General features: G+C 36.1%; 1 protein-coding gene across 1 annotated transcript in view; it reads right to left on the reverse strand.

Annotated features, from left to right (window-relative positions):
* Nucleotides 1–25,519, reverse strand: part of COL4A2 (collagen type IV alpha 2 chain) — a 226,075-nt gene that overhangs the window by 148,355 nt on the left and 52,201 nt on the right. Inside the window, exon 4 of the mRNA XM_070933134.1 lies at nt 11,190–11,270. Coding sequence (XP_070789235.1) covers nt 11,190–11,270 — 81 coding nt within the window. The remainder of the gene's footprint in view (nt 1–11,189; nt 11,271–25,519) is intronic.

The following is a 25,519-nucleotide window of genomic DNA, read 5'->3' on the forward strand; positions in this document are numbered from 1 at the left end:
TCTTCTGTGGGAAGTTTCAATACATCTTCATATGTATTAGGTGTTGATGTATCATTATTTATATGCATTATGTAATCCTTATATCTTTTTGGTACTTGATTCCTGTTACATCTAATTGTTCTTTGTGGTCTGCTGTCGTTATCATGTAAATATCTTGCTTCCTTTTGTGTTAATGAGTCTGTTTTGATTTTGGGACAATTTCCCATCCATGTTTTGGTGTTGCCCATTTGTGTACTGTAGTTTTGTCCTTCTCTTTCTGTTTTATTTTGTGTCTTAGTATCTGGTCTTGCTGTTGGAAGTATCTCATTAAGATGTATCTTAGACCAATTGGCCTGTTCGTGAAATACAGCTGTCCTAGAAATTATGAATTTGTTATTATTGTCAATAAATCTATATCCTTTTGTGCCTGTTTCATAGCCCATGAATCTGAGCCTCCTAGATACATTATCTCCCTTACGTCTCAATTGTTTCGGTATATGTACATCTGCAGTAACTCCAAATACATGCATGTGGGCTATCTTGGGTTTTTTATTATACATCAATTCGTATGGTGTTTTATTTATGACACTAGACCAAAGTCTATTAAGGGTATAATTGGAATATAATAGTGCTTCTGACCAGAAATGTTTGCCTAAACCAGCATCTTCTAATGTACATCTAATCATGGTTTGTAGTGTTTCTTCGTTCTGCTACTCCATTTTGAAAAGCAGAGAAAGGACTAGAGGTGAAATGTAACATCCCTTTAGCCTTTAGCCATTGGGAGAAATCCTTTGACATGAATTCAGATCCTCTGTCTGTCATAATCTGTTTTATTTTTATGTTGTGTTGTGTTTCTACACATTTATAAAATTCTTTAAACTTTTGAAATGTTTCATCTTTGTGTTTTAAGGTGTAGACAAAGCCATAACGACTATAGTCATCTACAATAGTAAGAAAGTATTGTTTTTTGTATGTAATTGATGGAGTTAATGGGCCAACTAGATCCATATGAACCAGGTTAAAAATATGATTTGATGTTCTTGTTGCCTTTTTGGGTCTGGGCTTGATTCTGAGCTTTGAGGACTTACATACTGAGCATTCCAAGTAATTTTTACAGTCTTTTATTTTAACACCTTCAGCATGTTCAATCATTTTTTGTATTACAGGAAAACTGGCATGTCCTAATTTTCTGTGTAATATATGTGCACATTCATCATGGATTGGTTTTCCAATTATTGGTCTTTTGTTAGTATGTGTATTACTGATAGATAAGGTTTCATCATTATGTTCTGGTTCGTGTTCCTCATTGTCACTGTCACTGTCATTGTCATTTTCATTCTCTATGCTATTGTCATTTTCCATGTTTGAATCAATATTGTGTAGCCATCTTTCCTCTGTGATTAAATATGGTAAATCTCCTTTGGTAATTATATTACCTATGTTTATTTTGTTTTTCTCTAGAGTTACTTTTCCCTTTGAGAATATTATATTTATGTTAGAGTCCCTGCTTAGCTTTATTGCACTAAGAATGTTGTGAGGTATTTTGGGTATTAATAGGACTCCCTCTATTTTCCCTAGACTGGGTAATTCTACATTTCCTCTTCCAATGACTTGGACTTCTTCTTGATTAGCTACTTTAATTACAAATTTATCTTCTACGAAGGAAGATAATATTTTCTTATCATGTGTTGTGTGATTTGTTGCCCCGGAATCAATGAGCCAGGCATTATTCTTTGATTCTTGGTTTTTGGTTATAGTGTACTTGTCTAACCCATATAATGATCCAGATTTCCTATCTCTTGAGTTATCTCTGCCCCCTCTATGTTCTCTAAAGTTTGGTGAGTTTCTGTGTCTGTATCTGTCAATAGATGATTGCCTGTCGTGGTATCTGTTTCTAGTGTCATGTCTTTGTCTTTCTCTAGGAGGTTTGGGACAGTCTCTTCTATAATGTTCCTTGGAACCACAATTATAACACTCAATTGATTCTTGATACCTGTCTTGGAATACTACCCTTTTGGTTTGTCTGTGTTATTTGTATGTACTGTAGCGGTTTCTTCTCAAATTATCTTCAGCTATTAATCTATTTGACAAACTCTCTATAGATAGATATCCTAAATTGATTGTATCCAAATGTGATATGTAATTGTCCCATGATGGGTCTAATGAATTAATGATAACACTTTTCATTGTTTGATCAGATATTATTTCTCCACTTAAATGAAGTTCTGCTCTAATTTTGTTTAGTGATAATAAATGTTCACTTATAGTAGTTCCAGGTTTTATCCTGGCTGAGAAAAAGTTTTTAGACATTCTAGTTGTGGTTGCCACACTTTCACTATGAAACAGTTTAAACATACAATGAATTATTTCTGAGACAGTTAGATTGTGCTTAATACTATAATAGATAGCAGGTGATATACTAGATATTAGTAAATAAAATGCTCTGTGGTGTAGGCAGTCCAATTTTAGGGTCCATGGTTTTTTAGGAGGGTTAGTTATAAAAAATAATAAATTCTCTTTTAAGAAAACAACCTGGAGTTGTTGACTCCATTCCTGCAAATTAATACCGTCTATTCTCAGTTTTGGAAAATCATTAGGCAAGTTTCCAATGTTATTTGTTGCATTACTTACAACTGGAGGCTGTCCATGATCTTGTACATGTTGATAGTTGCAGAATGGTGTAGGTATACTCGCAATTAGTCTGAATGGTTCTCTCTGTTCTTTATTGTCTCTGTATTCTTCTGGGCGTATTTGCGCATGCGCGTTGTTCATTTCGTTCCTGAAGCTGTCAGAAGAGGTTCTCGTCGCCGTAGCTCCCTCGTAGTGCTCCTCCTCCGATGATTCGCTCTCCGGTTCGACTTTGGGTGTCCAGGTGATGATCGGGGCTTGCTTCTTTTCATCGTGGTCGTCTTGGTTGAGGCCTCTGGCTCCCGGAAGCGTTTGCGGCGTGGGCGAGTACTTGCAAGGCTCTCTGGGTTCAGGCGTTAATGTTCTTGTCGTTCGGGTTGAAGTGGATGGATGTCGAAACGCTTGCTTGCTTGCTTCTGCATCTTTGCCTTTGGATTGTACCGTTTGTCTTTTCTTTTCTGTTTGATCGGCTGGCTTTGGTATTTTCGTTGATTTCTTCGATATTTTTAAATCTGGACCGAAAGTTGCAAAAAGTGTTTTCATAGCTGTTTCGATTTGTAGTTCGGTTGGTGTTTCTTCGGTGTCAGTATCAGATTCTTCTGATGAATAGAATTTTTCTTTTTTGTTTTTTATGCTGTGTAGAGCTTTTCGCGCCAGCCATTTTGAACTCTGCTTTCTGATTGGTTCTGAGTCGGCCATTTTGCTGGGCTGACAAAACCAAGATGGCTGCCATTCAAAATTTTGCGTGGGACCGTTAGTCTTTCTTTTAGTTACACTCTCATCTATAGGTAATTCGCTTACCATTTTGTGGTCTTTAGATTCTGGTGCGTTGATGTGATTTTCTCTCGCTGCTCCGCTATCTTTTATGATGTCTTGGAGGTTCGCGATGAGATTTTTGTCGTCTTTTTGGCTTTTTAGCAGTCTTAATATTTCTGATCTGAGTGTGCTGTTTTCTGTCTCGCTCGCTTCTTGTTCATCGATTACCTCTTCGTTGTCTGTAGTGAAGTCTTCAGATTCTCTTGCCATTATAGTTGTAGATTCATCGATCATTTCTTGATCTGTTTCCATTTCTTTGTTGTATGCCCTGGTGTTGGGTCTTTCTCTTTTGTTTCTGAAGTTTTCTTTCTTTGGCATGTCTTTTTCTTATTGAGTCAGCCAACCATCCTCTGCTACCAGATTGTTGCCGTAATTCGAGGATCGGACTTAATAAAGAATTCAGAATTGTATTATTCAAACAAAGTAATGTTTATTTACAGAAGGCATTCTATATTCACTGAGTGATTGTAGATAGAAGCAAGTAGGAGGAGTGTGCATCCCCTTTTATATCATTGAGGCGGGATTAGGAGGTAGGAGTGGTTACAGAGGAATACATTAGGGAAGAATAAATTAACCCTTAGTACTCTATGAGCATATGTCTCTTTCATTTGAGAATAAGGCATTTATCCATGGCAATGTCATTATTCAAATACATTAAAAGATGTTGTAGGGAAGAAGGTGAGGGATTTTTTCTGCTGCCTTAAAACCAGAGACCAAAAATATTGGGTATAGGTTGCAGCTATTAGATTTCATTTAAATATAGGGGAAATTACCTAATAGTAACATCTGTACAACCATAGAATTAATCCGGTACAGAGCTTGCAGATTCTCCATTCTGGAAGTTCGTAAGAAGAGGTTGAACTGCTACCATTTGCGGATAGTTTTAATTGGTTTTCCTGCACATTGCAGATGGTTGGTATATAGATGATGGTACCTTCCAACTCCATAATTCTGTGATTCTACATAAAAATGTTAATCTACTGAGGTTGTATGTACTAACCGAGTAAATACAGAAAATGAAGCAGATTCTGACGTTCCTCAAATTATTTCTCCTAGGTCCTCTTTGATTACAGATGAGATGACAATCAGAGGAATACAATTAGGGAATGCAGAGAATTCTGAACAGTAACTTTGCCAAGAAAAAGTTGGAAAGAACAATTTGGCTGGAGAATTGGATAGAACTGGATGGAGGAATTCAGTGAAAAAGGTTTAGGGTTAGGTTTGTATTTGATGGATATTTGATGCATTTTTATTTTTATTCAACGTTTACCCTTCTTGCAATGTTCTTTGCTTTTCTGCCCTCTTTTACAGCAATACTGAAACTAATACATGTCTTTTTTTTTTAAGCAAAAAAAAGAATGTGCTTGTGAAATCTTTTTTAGCTTTTTAAATTGTCAATGGGTTTTAATTTGAATGTTTTAAATTTTGGGCCAAAGTCATGTAATTCTTTTAAAAATTTTAAATTTTGTATTGGTATGTGTTTTAGTTCTGGCTGTGCCCCACCCTGAGTCCACTAGGAGAAGGGCGGTATACAAATTGAATAAAATAAAATAAATAAATAAATAAATAAAATCTGGATCCATGGAAATACAGGGTCTATAGATAAAAATTAATATTATATAAAAAGAATAATAAAATGACTTATAAAGAAGGCTCTAACACAGTGTTCATACTGGAGTACTTGATAACAACTTGAAAATAAAGTGCCTTGGAAAACGCAAATAATTTCAAAAGGTCATTGCCAAGAGCTGTATCCAAATTTTTGCTATTCCAAATAATCTCTAACTGTATTCTGAAGCAGTGTTGTCTGTAAACCACAATATCATTTTTTGCATACAGAATTACTATGGTTACATAGGTTTGAGACATAGTTGTACATTGCCAAGAGTCATTAAGTCAATAAGATGGGCAGTGCTTAAATTTGATAAATGAATTAATAAATTTGATCAGATTTACCCGTCTAATCTATGCTCCAATCATCTCATGTTCATCAACTCTCTGTCATCCAGGAAATTGGTGGAATGGAGTGATTAAGATAAATAGAATCAACAATCCTAATCAATTCTTATTTCCTAAAATAAATTAGGGGTGCAATATATATGGTACAATACAGATGGTTGATTTGCTGTATTTACAATACAGATGGTTGTTTGCGTGTACAGTACAGTTATGTACTGTACACACAAACAGAAATGGGATGGCAGTCCATGCCACCAGAGGTTGTGTTTCCTCTTAGATTGTCCTCAAAGAAACAGTTGTGAAGAAACCATTCAAATGTTTAAGTATCCTTATTCAGTTTGTCTGAACCTCAAGCATCTCAATGCCCATGGGAAGAAGATAGACACCCACCCACCCACTACTGTTTTGTACAATTCCCAAAATCATATAACTGTCTCCCTTGACAGATATTTATTCTGCTTCTGCCTACCAACCCCCCTAAACACACAGAAAAGAGATTTTCTGAACAAATTAATCCCAATTATAAACAATTTAAGAAGCAATACATATTGATAAATCAATCTATTCGTGCAATCCTATGTATAGTGTCCTTTGAGACAATTATATCTGGTATTATGTCAGCATGTTGGTATCATCTGAACTGGCATGGCTCCATAATTATGTAGATTGTGACCTGGACCTGAAATGACTTGATAAGTGAATCCCACTACTGGAGTTTTCAGGGGATAAATTTCAGACAGAAGGAAGCCAATGATATTGAATAAGTTGAAACACTAAAGAACTGAGTTATACTCCACCCACAAACAAAACAAAACATATCTGCTCTTGTATTTCCTTTCTTGCCAAATGCTATCAGGAAGGGCTTCCTTTTCCACCCCCCAACATCTGTGATCTCAGCTCATTCCCCCTCCCCATTTCCTTTGGGGCTTCAGAAACTAAAACCTGGGATGATCAGAGGCTACAGATTGTGTTCCATCAAAATGTGCACAGATTTGGGGAAATTAAGTTTATAAAGTTTTCCTGAATCAGTTAGATCTCTGCATCCTGATATGGAAGATGAAAGTTTTTCTCACATAAATATTGTTGAAAGAAGAGATATATAACCTAATAATTCAAAAAGTATTTTAAAAGGGTTTCTATTATTTCTTAAACTTCCCACAACTTTGTAATAAATCACACAAATTATATTTTTCCCTCAATCAACTGATTTATTTTCCTATAAAGGGAATACCTTGCTCTTTGTAGTAGATGAATAAACAAACAAACAAACATAAAAGGAATCAAGCAACATTAAAAGGCATCTATAAAAGATCTACAAATATCAACATACATAGCAAGTGCGAGTTTGAAGAATTTCAACATTTATATCATACATTAAACTTTTCAAAAATTATATTCTCAAAGCCCCAGAATGCTTTATTTAATAGTTTTAGAATAAGAACAGGACAATGATTTCAAAAATAGGGTAACATCTGAAAATTGTCTGACTTGCTTTATAATGCCAGTACCTCTAATGACCTCATTCATTGTATTATTTATTCATTAGGAAAGTGACACTGAAATGTTTCTTCCTGATTAAGATTGTTTCTCTTTAATGAGAATGTTTAAATGTTCTGATAGGAAACTCTTATTTATTTTTAAGAACAAAGCAGTTTTGTGTGTGTGTTAGATTCTCCATGTAATGATATTCAACAGCTAAACTGACTTTTGGTCAAGAAACATGCTCCAGATAGATTTCTAAAAATAACAATGGACCTTCTGATAATAAAAACTAATTCTATTAGAACTTTATTTTTTTCTTTCATTACATGGCCATCAAAGAACATAGTGGAGGGACATCATCAAAACTGACATCAGCCTGAGCATAGAAAAATTCAAAAAGGTAGTGCAAGACAGGAGGACCTGGCCCATAGATTTGCTAAGAGTCAGACATGATTGAATGGATATCATCATTTTCATAATCATCATCATGCATAATTGTTATATTTATTTATTTTATTAAAAGTGAATAAGGTCACACTGTAATAAATAACTGTATTTGATAATATGGTCACATGATTTCTTCAACAAATACTCAGATTTTTATTTGACAATAAGGACATATAAATATTATTAAATTAATGAAAAAACTCTATTTCCAGTGTATATATATGAGTATGAGTCACTATACTGTATATTGAAAACTAATATTTATAGAAAAAGCAAAGCAAAGCAAGGACTCATAATTGGCATGAGCCAGTTCAGTTGACACATTCTAATATTGTGAGAATCTCTGTTCCCTACATAGACTGGTAGCTGCCCAAAACTGACAGTATCTGGAGTAAGAAACCTAGGGTTGTCAGAAAAACACAAGTATCATTGTGAGACTTTCCTCTTCTGAATACGCATTGTGGGATTTCATGCATATAGTAAAAAGGAAATATTTCTCCTTGTGTTCCCATATTGCTTTCATCATTCTGACAAGCAGGAAGCCCCCTATGTGGGCACTCCTGCCAGCCAAGGTCATTAATATAGATGGTGGAAACATGAGGTCCATGGACTCCAATGGGCTCACAGATTACACTTTGGTTCCCATTGAGATTCTTGCCTTTTAAGATACTTATGTTATTGTGTACTTATGTACTTGTGTTCTACTTTGTCAAATGCCTTACTGAAATCTAAGTATACTATGTTCACAGCATTTCGCTGACCTGCTAATTTAGTGATTTTATCAAAGAATGAAATAAGATTGGTTTGGCATGATTTGTTTTTAACAAACCTGTGCTGGCTACTAGTTTTTACGATTTTTTCTTTTATTGAATAGCCCGAAGGCCTTTAAAAAAAGAAAAAAGAAAAAGATAAAACAGTTACAGAAATAACAGTCTAAAAATATATGATATATGGCATTTAAAATTTAACAATATCGAAGTTCAATAACTAGATTTCCAAAACCCAAATAAGATAGTTCCTCTCTAACTCAGCTCTAGTTATAACTTTATTTGCTTCCAATTGCTCGCAGATCTGTTTTTCCAGGATCTTCCCAGGTATTGATGTTAGACTGATTGGTCTGTAGTTTCTTGGGTCTGTTTTTTTCCCCTTTCTTGAAGATGAGAACCACATCAGCCCTTTTCTAATCCCCAGGTACTTCCCCTGTGTTCCAGGATTTTTGAAAGATTTGGTACAGTGGTTCTGAGATAACATCTGCCAGCTCCTTCAGAACTCTGGGATGTACTGTATTTCTCAGAGTATAAGATGCACCTTTTTCCCCCCTAAAAGGGGGTGAAAATTTGGGTGTGTCTTATACACCGAATGTAGCTCCACCCACCCACTGGCCCCCACCCTTTGGCCTCTCCCTCCCAGCAATTTACCTCCTTGTAACAAGCAGCAAAAAGAAACAGACCATTTCAGCTTCAGCACAGCCTAATTAGCACAAGTTGATTGTCCGTTGCATCGGCCTCCCAACTCTCAGCTATTTCAGGCTGCAGGGATTGCCATTGCCTATTGCTGCTTGGGCCTCTGCTGCTTGCTGCAAGGAGGTAAATTGCTGGGAGCAGGGTTTTTTTTCTTGTGCTAATCAATCTATGCTGAAAACAAAAATGAAAGTAAAGCAGGCTGTTTGTGGTTTGCTGCAACGAGGCAAAATTGCTGGGAGGCAGAGGCAAATTTCTTTTTCTTGTTTTCCTCACCAAAAAAAGGAGGTGCGTCTTATAGTCTGGAGTGTCTTATACTCCGAAAAATACGATAATCTGTCAGATCCTGTGATTTATATTTATCAAGGTCAGATAGGTGTTTTCTTACCATTTTCTTCCTTATTTTAATTTTTGTTTCTGGTTTGTCTTTTACAGTAGCTTTTTTGGTACGTTGGGCTATATTTTCTTTTTGCGTGAAGACTGATGCAAAGAATGAGTTAAGCAGCTCTGCTTTCTCCCTAGTGCCTGTTACTTCCTTGCCATCTTCTCTCTTTAGTGGACCTACTGTTTCTTTGACTTTTTTTCTTGTTATTAATATGTTGAAAGAAACTTTTTAAAATTATATTTGACTTAGTTCATTCTGAGCCTTTGCTTTCCTGACTTAATTTTTGCATGGTCTGGCTATCTACTGATAATCAGCCTTAATTATGTGTCCCTCTTTTTATTTTCTATGGTTATCCTTTTTGTCTTTCAGTTTGTCAGAGAGTTTGTTGTGCAGCCATGATGGTTTCTTCCAGTGGTGAAATCCACTTTTTTTTACTACTGGTTCTGTGGATGTGGCTTGGTGGGCATGCCAGGGGAAGGATACTGCAAATTCTCCATTCCCATCCCACTCCAGGGGAAGGATACTGCAAAATCCCCATTCCTACCTCACTCCAGGGGAAGGATATTGTAAAATCTCCATTCCCATCCCACTCTGGGGCCAGCCAGAGGTGGTATTTGCCGGTTCTTTGAACTACTCAAAATTTCTGCTACCGCTTTTCCAGAACCTGTCAGAATCTGCTGGATTTCACCCCCCGGTTTTTTCTTGAATTTCTTGTTTTTCTTTTTCAATATTGCACTGGACTGGGCTTTTATGATTCCATTTTTCAGAGTTTCCCATGTTTCTCAAGTTGTTTTCCTCTTTAGGATTTTCATTCATGGAATCTTTCCTAGGGTCTCTCTGAGTTTGTTAAAATCAGCTCTTTTAAACTTTAAGGCGCTGGTTTGATTATTTTCTATTGCTTGTGTTTGCATTATATTGAATTCCAGTATCACTTTCATCCAACTCCCTCTATCACCTCTTGTCTATTAGTAAGAATTAGGTCCAGTATAGCTTTACTTCTAGTTCCCTCCTCTACCTTTTGGATAATAAAGTTGTCAGCTAGGTTGGTTAGGAATCTATTTGATCTCTCATTCCCTGCAGAGTTGGTCTCCCAGTTGATATCTGAATAGTTAAAGTCTCCCATTACTACTGTGGTATGCTTCCCAAATACATTTGTTAACTGATTGGCAAAGAGTTCATCTATTTTTTCTGATTGGTTTGGTGGCCTATAATATACACCTATGGCAATGTCACTCCCCCCCTTTTTTTATATTGACCCATGTACATTCTGGAGGGGTTTTATCTTTGATCATGTGCATTTCTGTAGCTATGTAGTGACCTCTCACATATAATGCAACTCCACCTCCTCTTTTTGTTGATCTGTTTCTTTTGAACAATTTGTATCCATCCATCAGTACATTCCAGTCATGGGTTTTGTCCCACCAGGTTTTTGTAATGGCAACTATGTCGTACCTACCCTTGTGTAATATTGCTTCTAGTTCACCCTGTTTGTTCCCCAAGCTTTGAGCATTTGTATATAAGCATTTAAGTCTTTTATGCCTGTCCATGGGTATGATGCCTGCCTCTCCTAATTGTTGTTTGAGTTTTTCTTTTTTTCTTATCACTCCCTACCTCATTGTTTGATTTGTTTTCTTGGGTTTTATGATTGATTTTGTGTTCTAAAGATTGATCATCCTCCCCCCTCAATTATAGTTTAAAGCCCTTCTGATGAGTTGGACCAGTCTTTATTTCAAAATAAATTTATCCTCCCAGGATTTAAAAAAAGAAAAGGCAGTAGTGACCCTTGTAAATAAATCAGACCCTTTCTGATAAATGAGTATTTACAGAGGTGTGAAAGTCCAGCTCCAAATTATTTTGTTTTCTCCCAAGAAGTTGTTAATTTGCATGTCTGGAATTGGTTCATCTATATTTTAACCCTACCCATTAATATTTAATTCCAGACTCCTATACCAAATATTCCGATTTCAGTGATTAAAAAACCTTCATTCAGTAAAACAATAGGATTTTTCATTCAACAAGATGCTGGTACTCACACGACCTCCTTTTTCTGGAAAACATTCACAGCCCCCACTGCAGTCTCTCCCTGCACATGGTCCAGTATAGGACTTTCCTCCCTGAAAAACATAAGACAAATTCAAAAGTTCAATAAAACTGACAATAGGTAAAACAATTAAAAATACAACTGAAACAGGAATAGATTTAAATGTCAGAGTACAAATACAGGTAGTCCTCAACCTATGACCACAATTGAGCCCAAAATTTATGTTGCAAAATTTGTGAGAAATGAGAAGTGAGAATTTTGTAAGTGAGTTTTGCCTCATTTTATGACTTTTCTTGCCACAGTTGTTAAGTGAATTACTGCAACTGTTAAATTAGTAACATGGTTGTTAAATTAATCTGGCTTCCCCATTGACTTTGCTTGTCAAAAGGTCACAAAAGGGAGTCACATGATCCCAGGACACTGCATTCATCATAAATATGAACTAATTGTCAAGCATCTGAATGTAAATCACATGGCCATGGGGATACTGCAACAGTCATAAGCCATTTGAAAAATGGTCATAAGTCACTTTTTTCAGTGCTGTTGTAACTTCAAAAAGACACTAAGCATACTGTTGTAAGTGGAGGATGACCTGTAATATCTACTTGACAAGAAACAGATAAAAACATTAAAAAGTTGAATGTGCATATCCTGAGATAAATCTAATTTGCACAGCCAGAAAACTAACCACTGCCCCCACAACACCTCTCAACATTTCATCTGTGAGACAGATGAGATGTGAAGGGCTGATTTAGTCTGGTGGAAATAGGTGCTGCACAGAAGCCTGTTTAGCAGCCAGATCCAGGAGGTTAAGCCACTCTAATTCTGCCCTTCAAGGAGAAATGGCTTCAAAATAAAGCAGCACTTCAAAGGTCTGCACAGTCACAATATCAAAAATGGATGCACTTAGGGCCACCTTCAGTGAGCTGTTGGACAGTATTACTTGGTCTGTTGTATGGATGCTTGGGTGGTTTAGGGGTGGGGAATTGTGGTGGGTGTGTTTGGGGATTGTTATGTGTGTTGGACCTGGTCTTTGCGTGTTAAGTGAATTTCGTTGGTACAATGACAATAAAGTTATTTATTTTACTCTTAAATACTCACTCTTAAATTCGGATTACAAAATATTTATGAACATTATGGCGGAACGGTTAAAAAAATACTAAATGATAAGATACACATAGATCAAAATGGATTTCTTCCAAAGAGACAAATTAGAAACAATACCAGAATAGTGATTAATATAATGGAATATTATGAGGCACATCCAGAGAGACAAGTTGCCCTTGTCTTTCTGGATGCATAAAAAGCCTTCGATAATGTAAATTGGGAATTTATGATTCGACAAATTAAAGCCATGAAATTTGGAGATAAAGTTGAAATGATGATTGAATCGATCTATTCCAAGCAAAAGACAAGGGTAATAATAAACGGGGAGATTACAAATTCATTTAAGATAACAAAAGGAGTTAGACAGGGTTGTCCTATGTCTGCTTTTTATCCTGACCCTTGAGATATTATTACAGAGAATTAGACAGAAAATGGAAATAAAAGGAACCAAAATTAAACAGGAAGAATTTAAAGTGCAGGCATTTGCAGATGATATGGTATTTGTTATAGAAGACCCATTGGAATCTGGACCAATTCTACTGCAAGAGATAGAGAAATATGGGGAAGTTGCAGGCCTTAAAATTAATAAAGGAAAAACTAAAATGCTAGTTAAGAGTTAAGTTTTCTGTTAGTTTAACGGAAAAACAAAAAGGAGAACTCGAGGAAAGAATGGGACTTCAAACCGTAAAAAAAGTGAAATATTTAGGTATTTGGTTAAGAGCAAAATGTTCAGCATTAAAAAAGGATAATTATACAAAATTAATACAACAAATAGGGAAAGACTTAGAAAGATGGGGGAAATTATAGTTGTCACTAGGGAAAATCGCAACAATTAAAATGAATATCTTACCAAAACTACTCTATTTATTCCAAACAATTCCTATAAAATTAGATAAAAAGTTTTTTAAAGAGTTAAACAAAATGATTATGAAGTTTGTATGGGCAGGAAAAAAGGCGAGGATAAAAATAATCTCACTTCAGGATAGAAGAAGCAGAGGTGGCTTTGGACTCCCTGTGTGGGAAACTTATTACAAAGCAGTGAGTTTGGTCTGGGTTAGGGAATGGATTAATTTAAAGAATAGGAGAATTTTAAAATTGGAAGGACATGATCTTCAGACGGGGTGGCATGCCTTCATATGGAACACCGAAAATAAAAAACATTCACATTCATATTTTTATAGACATGCAATTCGAGATTCACTGATACAGACTTGGGAGGGAATTAGGAAGAAACATTATCTCAAAATACCAGGCTGGTTATCCACTATGGAGGCATTCATCTATCCCAACACATTAGATATTGGTAAAATGGTAAAATACAATGAAATTTTGGACAATGGAGGAAGATTAAAAACTAACCAAGAATTAAAGGAATAGGGAATAACCATAGATTGGTGGCCATATCTTCAATTGCAATCTAGATACAGAAAAGATTTAGAGGAATTTGGATTTGAACCGAAATTTACACAATTAGATAAATTATTGACAGGCCCGGAAGAGAAATTATTATCTAAAATATATAACTATTTATTAAATTTTGACTTAGAAGAAGAAATTGTAAAGGGACCAATGATAGCATGGGCAAAAAATATTGGGCACAACATTGAGTTAGAAGAATGGGAAAAAATATGGGAGAAAAACTATACATTAACAAAATCCGTTGCATATAAAGAGAACCAGTATAAAATGTTCTATCAGTGGCACTTAGCCCCAACAAGACTCGCAAAAATATACCCCAACTTAAAACCTAATTGCTGGAAATGCAATCAAGCAAAAGGCACCTACTTCCATGTATGGTGGCTTTGCCCAGAAGTTAAAAAATTCTGGATTAAAATACAAAAATGGCTAAAAGAAATTACACACTATAAAATAGAATTTAAACCTGAACTGTTTCTTCTGGGGATTATTAAAGAAAATTATCCTAAAATGATAAAATATTTAATTATTCATATAACTACAGCAGCTAGAATCATACTTGCGCAAGCTTGGAAAATGTCCACTATTCCAACAGACTGTGCAATAATCCAGAAAATTTTCAAATGTGCAGAAATGGACAAACTTATTTTAGAATTAAACAATAAGGAAGACTTGGAATATTACTTCACTTGGGATAATTGGTATCAATGGATAGAAATTAAAAATAAGGAATGTATAGAACAAAATAAGATATAAAATGTGATTAAATATGTTGATTAAGTAGGAACATATGGGAATAGATGAAGAAAGTTAAGAATTAAGTACTGTCAGAAAGACGTTGAATTGTATAATTATTACAGATGTATTTTTGTTATAGAGGTATTTAAACTTGTATTTTTGGATTTTAAGTGTTAATAAAGGTTTTTCAAAAAAAAGTTATTTATTTATTTTATTTATTTATTAGAGCAATCTTGAGACAAATATAAACAGATATCACTACTTTGGTATCAACAAATCTTATTAGCAAAGCTCAGATTTTTGAAGCCCTGGGATACAATTAGCTATCACAAGGAGCTCAGAAGAGCTCTGCTAGATAACCTGCAATATTCTTTGTCACCCAGTTGATCAGATGTAATCAGGAAAACTACAGACATGGTCAGGAGGGGAAAAGCTTTTTTTGCCACTAATTGCGCTGTGTGCCACCAGTGTTGTATGTCGCCTGTGGTTCAGGAGGTAAGTAACTAGGTAATTCACTTATTATTTATTAATAAGTGATTAGGTAGTTCATAGATGCTGATAGTCCTAGTAATGTCTGCAAAGGAAGGGAATGACAAAAACAGTACCACACTCCTGCATATGCAAACTCCACTTTCTCTTATTAAATCATACACATGTGTAAATAGGATGGAGTATTTTTGATACTATGTGAACACCTCTGCATAGTCCTATCCTGTATGGATTTGTCTCATTTTAAAACTCTCTCACTAAAACACTTTCTTCTGAGCAAGTGAGCACAACTGAAGATTCAACACAGGGATACAGCTGCCCATATTTTAATTTTTAAAGATTTAAAATTAAATGTAAATTTTAAAGATCTATTTTATGACTCGGAGGAATTACTGGATATAAAGATTATGCTTAAAGCTTTTTCTTTCATTGTGTAACTCATAATTTAATTTCGCTATATATACTTAGGTAAGGAAAGAGAAACATTTCTGGACTGAACTAGACCCAAACTATATACAGTATGCTTTTCGATAATAATATGAATTGAATTATATGCCTCTTACTCTGAAGTATGTATGCTTGAAGCTTCTACATACATTGTCTCTGTAAATATCAGTAGTGACAAGTCTCTGCCTCCATGGAGACTTTCCACTTGATGGAAGATTTTGATTTTCCTGAATCCTTAGTTTACTGAAGAACTTCAATAGACAGCAGCAGCTTGCCATTGCTAACAATCACTCTCTATTTCTGGAGGGCGAATCTAACTTGTTCACTTTCATGCTCTTGAAACATAGCTTCTCCCGATCTTTTGACACTTGGTTATTTGTACCTCTCTCATATTTGCTTGCTTTCAACACAATGTTCCTTTATTCTTCCTTTTTTTCAGCAACAAAGGGAAGGAAGCACTGAGCATGATTTCATGGACTTTTCTTTCTGTCTCTCTCCCTCCCTCCCCTCCCCTCCCTCCCCTTCTTTCTTTTGCCAGACTTCAAGATGATTCTGAGCAGCTTCACAACAATAAAAAGCAAGCTGATAATAACATTACATTAGAAAAGAACAAAGTTGCACCTTGAAGGAACCAATATTACTCCCAAACTTGGAGGCCCACCAAATATCCTAAACCAAGGCCTAGGAAAAGAGCCAGGTGTTCAGGTCTCACTTGGAGGCAGGTTAGGGTGGGGGTTATACAGATCTCCAGGGGGATGCTGTTCCAGAGAGCATAGTAGGTACTTCTTAGCAAATTTTCCTGCTATTTATTAGCAGGAAAAAATGTCATCTTTCTGGTAAATACAGTATATCTTGCCTTTGCATTGAAAGGCATTAGTAGATAAAATAAAAGTTAATGTTAGATCATACATATGCACTCCAGCCAGATAAAGTTAAAACAGAAATGAAAATATAGTTATACAAAACAATGGAAACTTATTTTTCCTAATTCTGTAAAATATTTTGAATGTATACATCTTACATTTAGCATGTGTTTAAATTCGGCATCCAAATTCATTCCAAGATTGGGATGATGAGTTCCCATATCTCTCCCTCTCTCTAGGCTTTTTATCAATATGCTTGAGAGCCTAGATTAATTGTCATCAACTAGTTATCTACTGTGGAAGGCATCGTTCTAAACTAGGCACTTTAAAGTGCTCCTATTTTGTGTTGTGTAACTTTGAATAGATTAAGAATTCTGTTGATGTTAACTCTATTCCTCCAGTCACTTGGATTAACAGAAATGGTTGGAACAATGATTGTTTGGAGCCACATGGACACTAATAAATCTTACCCACCATTCTGGGGGGGGGGGATCCTGTCTACAAAGCTTAGATCTCAGTAGCTAATGGGAATATTCTTGAGGAGGAAGCATCAAAGGCAAGACAATTTACTCATCCACTCAGTTTATAAAGAAACTGTTGAAAACATAAACTGATTAAATTGCTGTGCCCAAATGAGAGAAAGAGAGAGAGAGATCATCCTCATACTTATTTTGAGAAGGGTGGAATATGTAACCACCTAGTTTGGTTCCAAATGTTATTTCTGGTAGGAAGGAAGAACTCTGCAACTCTTCCTACTCTGGCCAGAAGGATCTTCCCATTGCCATCATGTGCTTCCTGGTGAGGGAGATGCAGTCACCAGTAGCTGAGGCTAAAATGTTGTGTTTTTCAGTTCTGCAATCTTAGGGCAATTTTTTGCAATGTTTGAAAAGTGTCCCTGGGAAATCATAAAATTTTCCTCCTTGATGAAACCAAATAAGCATAATGAAGAATTTGGCCATATTAGGCATATTCTATTTCGTATTATATGTATCATAATTGTATGATTCACAAATATCACAAATCACAAATTTGTGATATTATTCACAAATAATTATACAAATAGTAAACTTTTTAACAAATTTTGTAATTTAACATATTTTAATGTATCTATCCTCTATGTGCCATGTATTTAACTCTAAAAATATTTGGGCTTAGTTTTTCAGTTAAATTAAAAGTATTAAACAACAAGTCACGCTGATTGGTATACAACACAATCTCCTTCTTGCCTTTTCAGTACTTTCTGACACACAAAAATAAATTTTGTACAGCAGTATGCAGTGAATCTTGTGGTTTGTTCTGTGTACCAAAAATGCTCTTATCAAAGTACAAACAACTAGCATATGGAGCTTATAAACATCAAAACAGTAGACTTCCTTCATGTGACTTACACCATGACATCTGGTGTGCTCATATCCTTTCTCAATTAGACACTGAGTCCATCAACTTAACAAAAGTCAGGAAATGTCTAGGCCTGGGAACAAGCAAATATTTAAAGAAATATAATCTACTAAGAAAAAGTATTACTTGGTTGCAAATATTTCAGATTATTACTTAGCATTTTGGAACGTTAGTAAATATCTGGATTTTATTTCTCAATTTTATTTCCTAATAAGATATGTACTGTTCTGACATGGCACATTTTGAAAAAGGATTGCTTCTCACCAGATTACAGTTTCAACATTTTTAAATATTCTCTAGATAATTCCTGTATGGTATTATATACATTGTATAATCCTACGTAAGCAAATGCAGAAAACCTATATAACAGGATTGACTGAATTACTCTGTCTTATTTAGAATTGGCCCACAAACATTGACAGATAATGTATGAAGATCCTGTCTTGTTTAAATTGTACCAAAATGTAGGTTAATGTGCTGGAGGAAGAGCTATTGATGGGACAAAATACTAAAATTGGCAAGAAAAAATAGTTCTCCATACTCTGCATTTTATAACTTGTGTAAAACATTTATAAAATATTTAAAACATTAACATTGCTTAAGAACAAACAATGCACACTCAGATCATATAGATATATCAATCCCCAATATTTAATAGAAATTTATACATATTACTTTATAAATAATAATATTTCTATGAATTGCTACAATAATTGTAGTCTTTCCCTTTAAGGAACTGTTCTAGCTTTCTAATCATTTTGGTTCACACACACACAAACACACACACACACACACACAAAATCTTGAAGCTGTGGTAGAAATTGAACCATTTCTTCTAACCACTATGTAAAATACTAGCTACTGAAAATAATTATTACACATGCTATGAGAAAAAAACTTACTTTTTATGAAAAGAGTAAAAAAAAAAGTCTTCAGGAGCAATGAATAAATGGCTGTAAGAATTAATTGCTTTGCAACTAAACCATAAAACTCATTTTTTAAGATGGATGAAATAGTCTAGGACTGAAAGAAGAAGCCACAATCACATCATTTAAACCATAAAGAAGCCAAGTTAAAGGTTGTTCCAAATTGCACAATATGCTAAGCCCAGGCAAAATATGGATAAATATTACATGCAGATCAAATGTGTTTTAGAAATGTTAGTGAGTCCAAGGTTAACACCAGCAGTCTCTAGATTGACCAGCAGCCAGAATGTCTATGAAGAAGCACTGATCCCTGAACCAGCTGCACTTTCTGGATCTTTTTCAAGCACAGTCTTGCACAAAACACATTGCATGGCTCATATCTCAGACAATCTCATTCAATAACTTAATGAGTGAAACTAAATGCAGGGTAGTTCATGGGGTAAAAAGAAAAGTACTTCTTTACACAACAGATAGTTAAACTGTAGAAGGTACAGGTCTAATATAGAAGGTCTAATATAGAAGCAACTGCTTTAAATTCTTATGTTCTTAATTAGTACACTATTTTTGCAGAAAAAAGATGGATTAACAGTAAAATGAAGCAGGAGACAATACTCTCTGCAGAAATATTCAAAATATAGATACAGAATAAAAGTTGGAAATCCTCATGACAATACAAGTCCGATAAGCTGGTTCATTTAGTTAGAGTTAAGCAAATTTTACAGTTTATAATAAAAATACATGAACAGTTTAAATAACATTTCATTTTAAAACAAAAATATAGCTAATACAGGTTTCATAGAACACAATATCTAAATAACAGCAAGAGTTTAGAAGCCAAACAACATCTAGAAACCAAATTAATATGATGAAAATTATCTCTGAAAAAGATCTTAACCTGTAAGCATCTAAGTATAGGAACAGATATCTAAATATCTTGTTGGGGTCTTGAATTAAATGAAAGAGAGTGCACATGATGCAGCACTGATTAATATTTGCTGTTTGGTCCCTACTCCTGGATTTAGTTTTGAGTCTGGGTGTCCAGTGGCAGGAATACTGAAACATTCTGGCTAGGGATTTTCTTTGAGAGTAACTACACTGATTACCAGTTCAGTTTGTTTATAATCACAGTGCAAAGTTTGGGTGATTGTTCTCTCTTCCCACATTAATGTGCCTAATGTGCCTAATCCCTAAATCTTGCTGTCAAAATCCCTAAATTTTGGTGTCCCAATATTAGACAAGAGACAGCTGTGCAAGATGCAAACATAGGGGAAGATCTTCTCTGTGACCAAGGCTAAATTGTAGGAAGTTATCCTCAGGAAGCCATTTTCACTTCTGATTGCCTGGCTAAGTTTTTCTTTACACAGACTTCACTCATCAGGTTGAAGATGCTTTTCCAGTTTCCTCTGTTTGTTGTTTTTTAGATTGGACTTATCTGCTATGTTTGCTTTTGGTTTTACCGCTTTTTGTTTTTGTTTTACAACTTAAAAAAACCAAGAAAAAAACCAAAACTGCAAATTCTCTGGATACATGCATTTTAAACAGTAGAGGACAAATATATTTATCAGAGTTACCCTGGAACTTGAAAACCTCTCTTTTTTTTTCTGAGATCAGCCAAGGACAACTAGGAGGTTACAGAGTGTGTGTCGTTTCAAGGCCCCCTATATCCACCAGAAGAGCCACAGCTGCAGAGAACTTCTGCCCATGGAAAGAACATGGAGCTCCTCCAACCATCTGTGTCTCTGAGACTGAAGAAACAAGGGAGAAGAACTCTCTGGACTCATGGTCTCTTTGGTCTCATGAATCAGCTGACAAGAACTCCTGACTGCTATTGACTGCAAGTGCACACACAAAGGATATTAATGCTAGTGTATAACTCCCCTATTTCAACCTGTCCTGGAAGAATTAATTTCTCTCCTCTCCTGTTCCCGTATGGTCCTCTTTTTTAAAAGGTGATTTAAATTGATCTTTACCTTTATATTTATCTTTGAGAAATGAATATGCAGTAGATTTGTGAACACCTAGAAATGAATAAGGCAATCAAATATAAGCCAGCATGGGTTTGTTAAAAATTATGCCAGAAAAACCGTATTGCTGCTATTGATAAAGTGAAGAGCCTGTAGTACAGTGGACTAAAGCACTGTTATTAACATCTGCTGCTTGCAATTACTGCAAGTTCAAATCTCACCAGGCTCAAGGTTGACTCAGCCTTCCATCCTTTCAAAGGTAGGTGAAATGAGGACCCAGATTGTTGGGGCAATAAACTGACTTTGTATAAATATACAAAAGTATGAAGGCTATTGCTTAACGCATTGTAAGCCGCCCTGAGTCTCCAGAGAAGGGCGGCATATAAATTAAAGCAAAAAAAAAAAAAGTGTCTAAATTAGCAGATCAGCAAAACACTGGATATAGTTTACTTGGACTTCAGTAAAGCATTTGACAAATTAGATCACAGCTTACTTCTTGGTAAGATAGAACAATGTGGGATAGATATTACCACTACCAGATGAATTCACAGTTACTTGACCAACTGCACTTAGTATGTAATCGTCAATGGAATTATATCCACATGAAGCATGTGGAAGCATGCAATGCATTCAGTTATCTCAAGATCTTGTCTTGGATCTAGTGCTTTTCAACATCTTCATAAATGATCTAGAAGAGGGGATAAAAGGGGAACTCATCAAATTTGCAGATGACACCAAGCTGGGGGCGGGGGTAGGGGGATTGCTAACCGTTGGAAGATAGACTCAAGATTCAGGAGGATTTTTGAGCATTGAGCCCTAGCCAACAAGATGCAGTTAGTGGTGTGAAAAGTAAGGTCCTGTACTTAGGCAGGAAAAACCAAACACAGAGGTATAGCATAGGCAGTGCCTGGTTCAAGAGTAGTATCTGTTAGGGGAATCTTGGTGTCCTAGTGGCCCATCACTTAAGTATGAGCCAGTGGTGTGCTGCAGCTCCCCAAAATGCCAATGCAGTCCTAGGTTGCATTTACAGACAGATGATATCAAGATCACAAGAACTGGTGGTACCACACTGTAAGGACACACTTAAAATACTGCATCCAGTTCTGATTACCACACTATAACACTGAGATGACAGAAAGAATGAAGAGAAGAGCAACAAAGATGGTAAGAGATTTGAAGGCTAAACCATATGATGAACGGTTAATGAAACTAGGTATGTCTAGCCTAATGAAGAGAAGGATTAGGGGTGACATGAAAGCTGCATTCCAATATTTGAGGGGCTGGAGTTAAGGAGAAATTTCCTGACAGTGAGAACAATTAATCAATAGTACAGTTGTGGGTTGTGGATGCTCCATCCTGGAGGTTTTCAAGAAAAGAATTGACAGCCATTTGTTCAGGATTAAAAAAGCACGCCAGCCTTTGGAAGGACGTTGGACTAGAAGGCTTCCAAGGTCCCTTCCAGCCCATTGATTCTATGATTATGTTAGAATACCTAAGAGATAATGTGTTTATCATCTAGTCAGTTGCTTTGTTATAGTTAGAAACCAGTGTGAATGTATTTTTTTTTAATTAAAACCAATAATTCTTGCTTGACTAGATTTCTATCCTGCTATTTGACCATTATTTCTAAAAGCAACTTGCAAAATAAAAAAGAGATAGCCCTTGATCTCATGCTGGCCCTCAAAAAAGTCAAAATAAACAAACATTTTCCTCTATTATTTTTTGGGCCAATTTTCCTTCTACTTATCTGCAGGAAAGTGTCCTTGACTCCTGGTGCTTTTCATTATGGCCTGCAGGAGTCAGTTATTCTTAACTGATGCAGCTAAACCTAAAGCTTTAGAGATATTTTACATTTCCTCCAAAAGCTCAGAGGATACTATATAAAGCAGCCGGTTGCTGTCAGTATAAGTTAGAATTAAAACTCCCGGTTGGCTGGCCTGGATTCCATTTATGTATTTATTTAACATTTTAAACCACCCAATAGACTTTCTGGGCGGTATGCAATAAAACCTACAATAATTCAATGTGTTCAAGTTAAAACATGTATACAAATCAAATCAGCTTCAAAATAAAGAGTGTATAAACAGAGCAATACTGTCATTTAAAATTGATCACAATATGAATTAAAATAAACTAAAAAAATTAAAGTTCAATGGGCTGAAAGCTGTTTTAAGAAAAATGTGGAATTTCACAGAGAAGAGAGGATTGGCCTATTTTCCAAAGCACTTGAGGGCAAAACAACAAGTAATGGATCAAAAAGAGATCCAACATAGAATGAGAAATTTTCTTAAATAATTAATCAATGCTTCCAGAAGTTGTGAGTGCTCTATTACCGGAAGTTTTTAAGAAGAGATTGGACAGCCATTTGTCTGGAATAGTATAGTCTCATACTATTTCCTACTCAAGTCTCCTGCTTGAGTAGGAAGTTGGATTAGAAGATCTCTAAGGTCCCTTCTAAACTCTGTTATTTGGTAATTCAGTAAGGGTTAGGGTAGGGGTGTCAAACTGGCAGCCCACAGGCCGGATGCATCATGTGCAGGCCATGCCCATCCCAGCTCTGCAAAGGGAAAAAAATATTGCAAAATGTCACGTAACAACGATGTGATGCTGCGAGTTTAACACCTGTGGGTTAGGGTTTCATAGGCAAGTGACTTTCTCTGCTTAGTACCATCCAGAGAGTCAAATACTGGGCACTAAGTGAGGGCATAGAGGCCTCTGAATAGATAATCCTGATCCCAGAGCAAGATTTCTAGTCTGTGCATTGGAAATGATTGGAAAGATATTAAACACCACAGACTCACATTATTGAATGACATGAATGTACACTCAGTTCATGGAGAGTCCACACGTAGGAATGACAATACTGCTTACCAATATGCTTGGAATTTATTTTCTCTATTATTATTCAGAGCCATGATTAGTTAGAATCAATTTTGTTGCTTGTATCCTTACGATTTATATTAATATTGTTTCATGATTGCTTATTTGTACCCTATGACTATCATTAAGTGTTGTTCTTATGATTCTTTACAAATGTATCTTTTCTTTTTATGTACACTGAGAGCATATGCACCAAAGACAAATTCCTTGTGTGTCCAATCACACATGGCCAATAAACAATTCTATTCTATTCTATTCTAATCATTTAATGTTTCCTCTGAAGAACAGGTCTGCTTGCACAGTGCTGGAGAAACAATGGCAGACTGCTTGCTGATGCATGCAATTGTTATTAATCATGGTACATTTCCTCTGGAAGAGAATGCATGTTAGACAGAAGGCTTAATTTAACAACTTAGTTATTTAGTTTAATCTCAAGGGGGTACCAAAACTTTGAGGCAATGTCTTCCAATAGAAGAACTCTGCTCACATCTGGACTATGGCCAGATTCAATTAATGTTAAAGTCTTTCTATTTTACTGTTAGCATTTAGGAACAAGAGTTAAGCCTCATTTGAGGTATCTCAGTTGGTGGAACTTCACTGACACTTTTCAATCTATAGGGACATAAGCACATGCAAGAACTTTAAGAGGTAGGGTAGTAGCAGGATGGGTGAAAGCAATCTGAATAGGCCTATTTTCCATTGTTAGCCTGTGTACCTTTGCACTTTGATTGCCCAAGAAATCTCCCTCTTCTGTACCTGGACTGAATTTTCTTTGCCCTCTAAAACTTCAGCTAGAATTCAGCCTGCCTTGGTTTTGACTTCTAGGCTTATTTAGTAGAATGTAATGATTAGATGGCATTTCGGAAATCATAGAGTCCAACATTCTACCCAGTGTCAAAATCCTTAATTATAGCATTCCAAATAGAGGCCCATTCATCTTTTGTTTAAACATCTGCAGAGAAAGAGTCCGCCATGTGCAGGGTGCTTTCCCCCAAGCCAAGTGGGTGGTTTCATGGTATTTCTGGTCATGTGCAGAGTGTTTGAACAGAGAGTCACAGCAATGTTTTCCCCAAAGCCGACACTGATCCTGTGAAAGAGTAATGCTGAGAAGAGGGTTTTTTTCAGTTTGGATTCCAAATTTTCCTGTCCACGCAGCCCCATTTCCATAGTGCAGCTAAATGCAGCTGCAAATTTTGCAATCTGCTTGATGGGCAAAGATTTGAATGCAACTCAAAACAAATCCTTTTAGTTTTTAAAAAAGCTGACATCCCACCCTTTTCCTTCCCAAAGCTGCCGTTATTTCCATAGCAAGACACCCTCCCATTTTGACACCCCATCCCCACTCACTTCCCATCCAGTATAGCCCCATCCATTGCTGCCCCCCTTTGACAGCCTGCTAACTTGCCCACCCACCTCCATCCAGCGTCTGCAGATATCCTGCAAAGAGATGGCAGGAGCAAGCTGGCAGTGTTGAGTCCTCCCATTCTGCTACAGTGAGGAACAATGACTTTTCTTGATCATTTCTGTTAATGCAGCTTAGAATTTATTTGCTTTTTTTTTTTTTTGCAGCTACATCACAGAGTTTAGTCACCTTCAACTTGAGATCCACCAAGACATCTTAATCATTTTCTCATTCTCAGGCTCTTTGGCAGTCCAAGCAAGATTCTTCTCGAGCTCTCTTTAGCAAGATTTATTGAAATGAAAGGATCAATATCTAGACTATCTAACTGAAAATATATTTTCAGTTTAACATCAATATATCCTATATCCGTGATGGCAAACCTGTGGCACACGGAGCCATTTTTGCGGGCACTCGAGCTGTCGCCCTAGGTCAGCTCCAGTGTGCATCCACACATGCGCCTCTCACCGGTCAGCTATTTTTGGGTCTCTGCCATGCATGTGGGAGATGCGTGCGCATGCCCATGTTGCCCCTCCCCTCCCAGGAGTCTCCACGCGACCTGTTTTGGATGCCAGGTAAGTACAGGGCTTGCACAGAGGCTCTGGGAGGGTGAAAAATGGGCCTACTAGAAGTCCGGAAACAGACAGTTTCTGGCCTCTGGAGGCTTCAGGCCTGCTAAGCCCAAAACAGGGTGC

This window comes from Pituophis catenifer, unplaced genomic scaffold, assembly GCF_029215685.1.
Source record: "Pituophis catenifer annectens isolate HBS135680 unplaced genomic scaffold, rPitCat1.0.hap2 SCAF_1, whole genome shotgun sequence".
NCBI lineage: Eukaryota > Metazoa > Chordata > Lepidosauria > Squamata > Colubridae > Pituophis > Pituophis catenifer.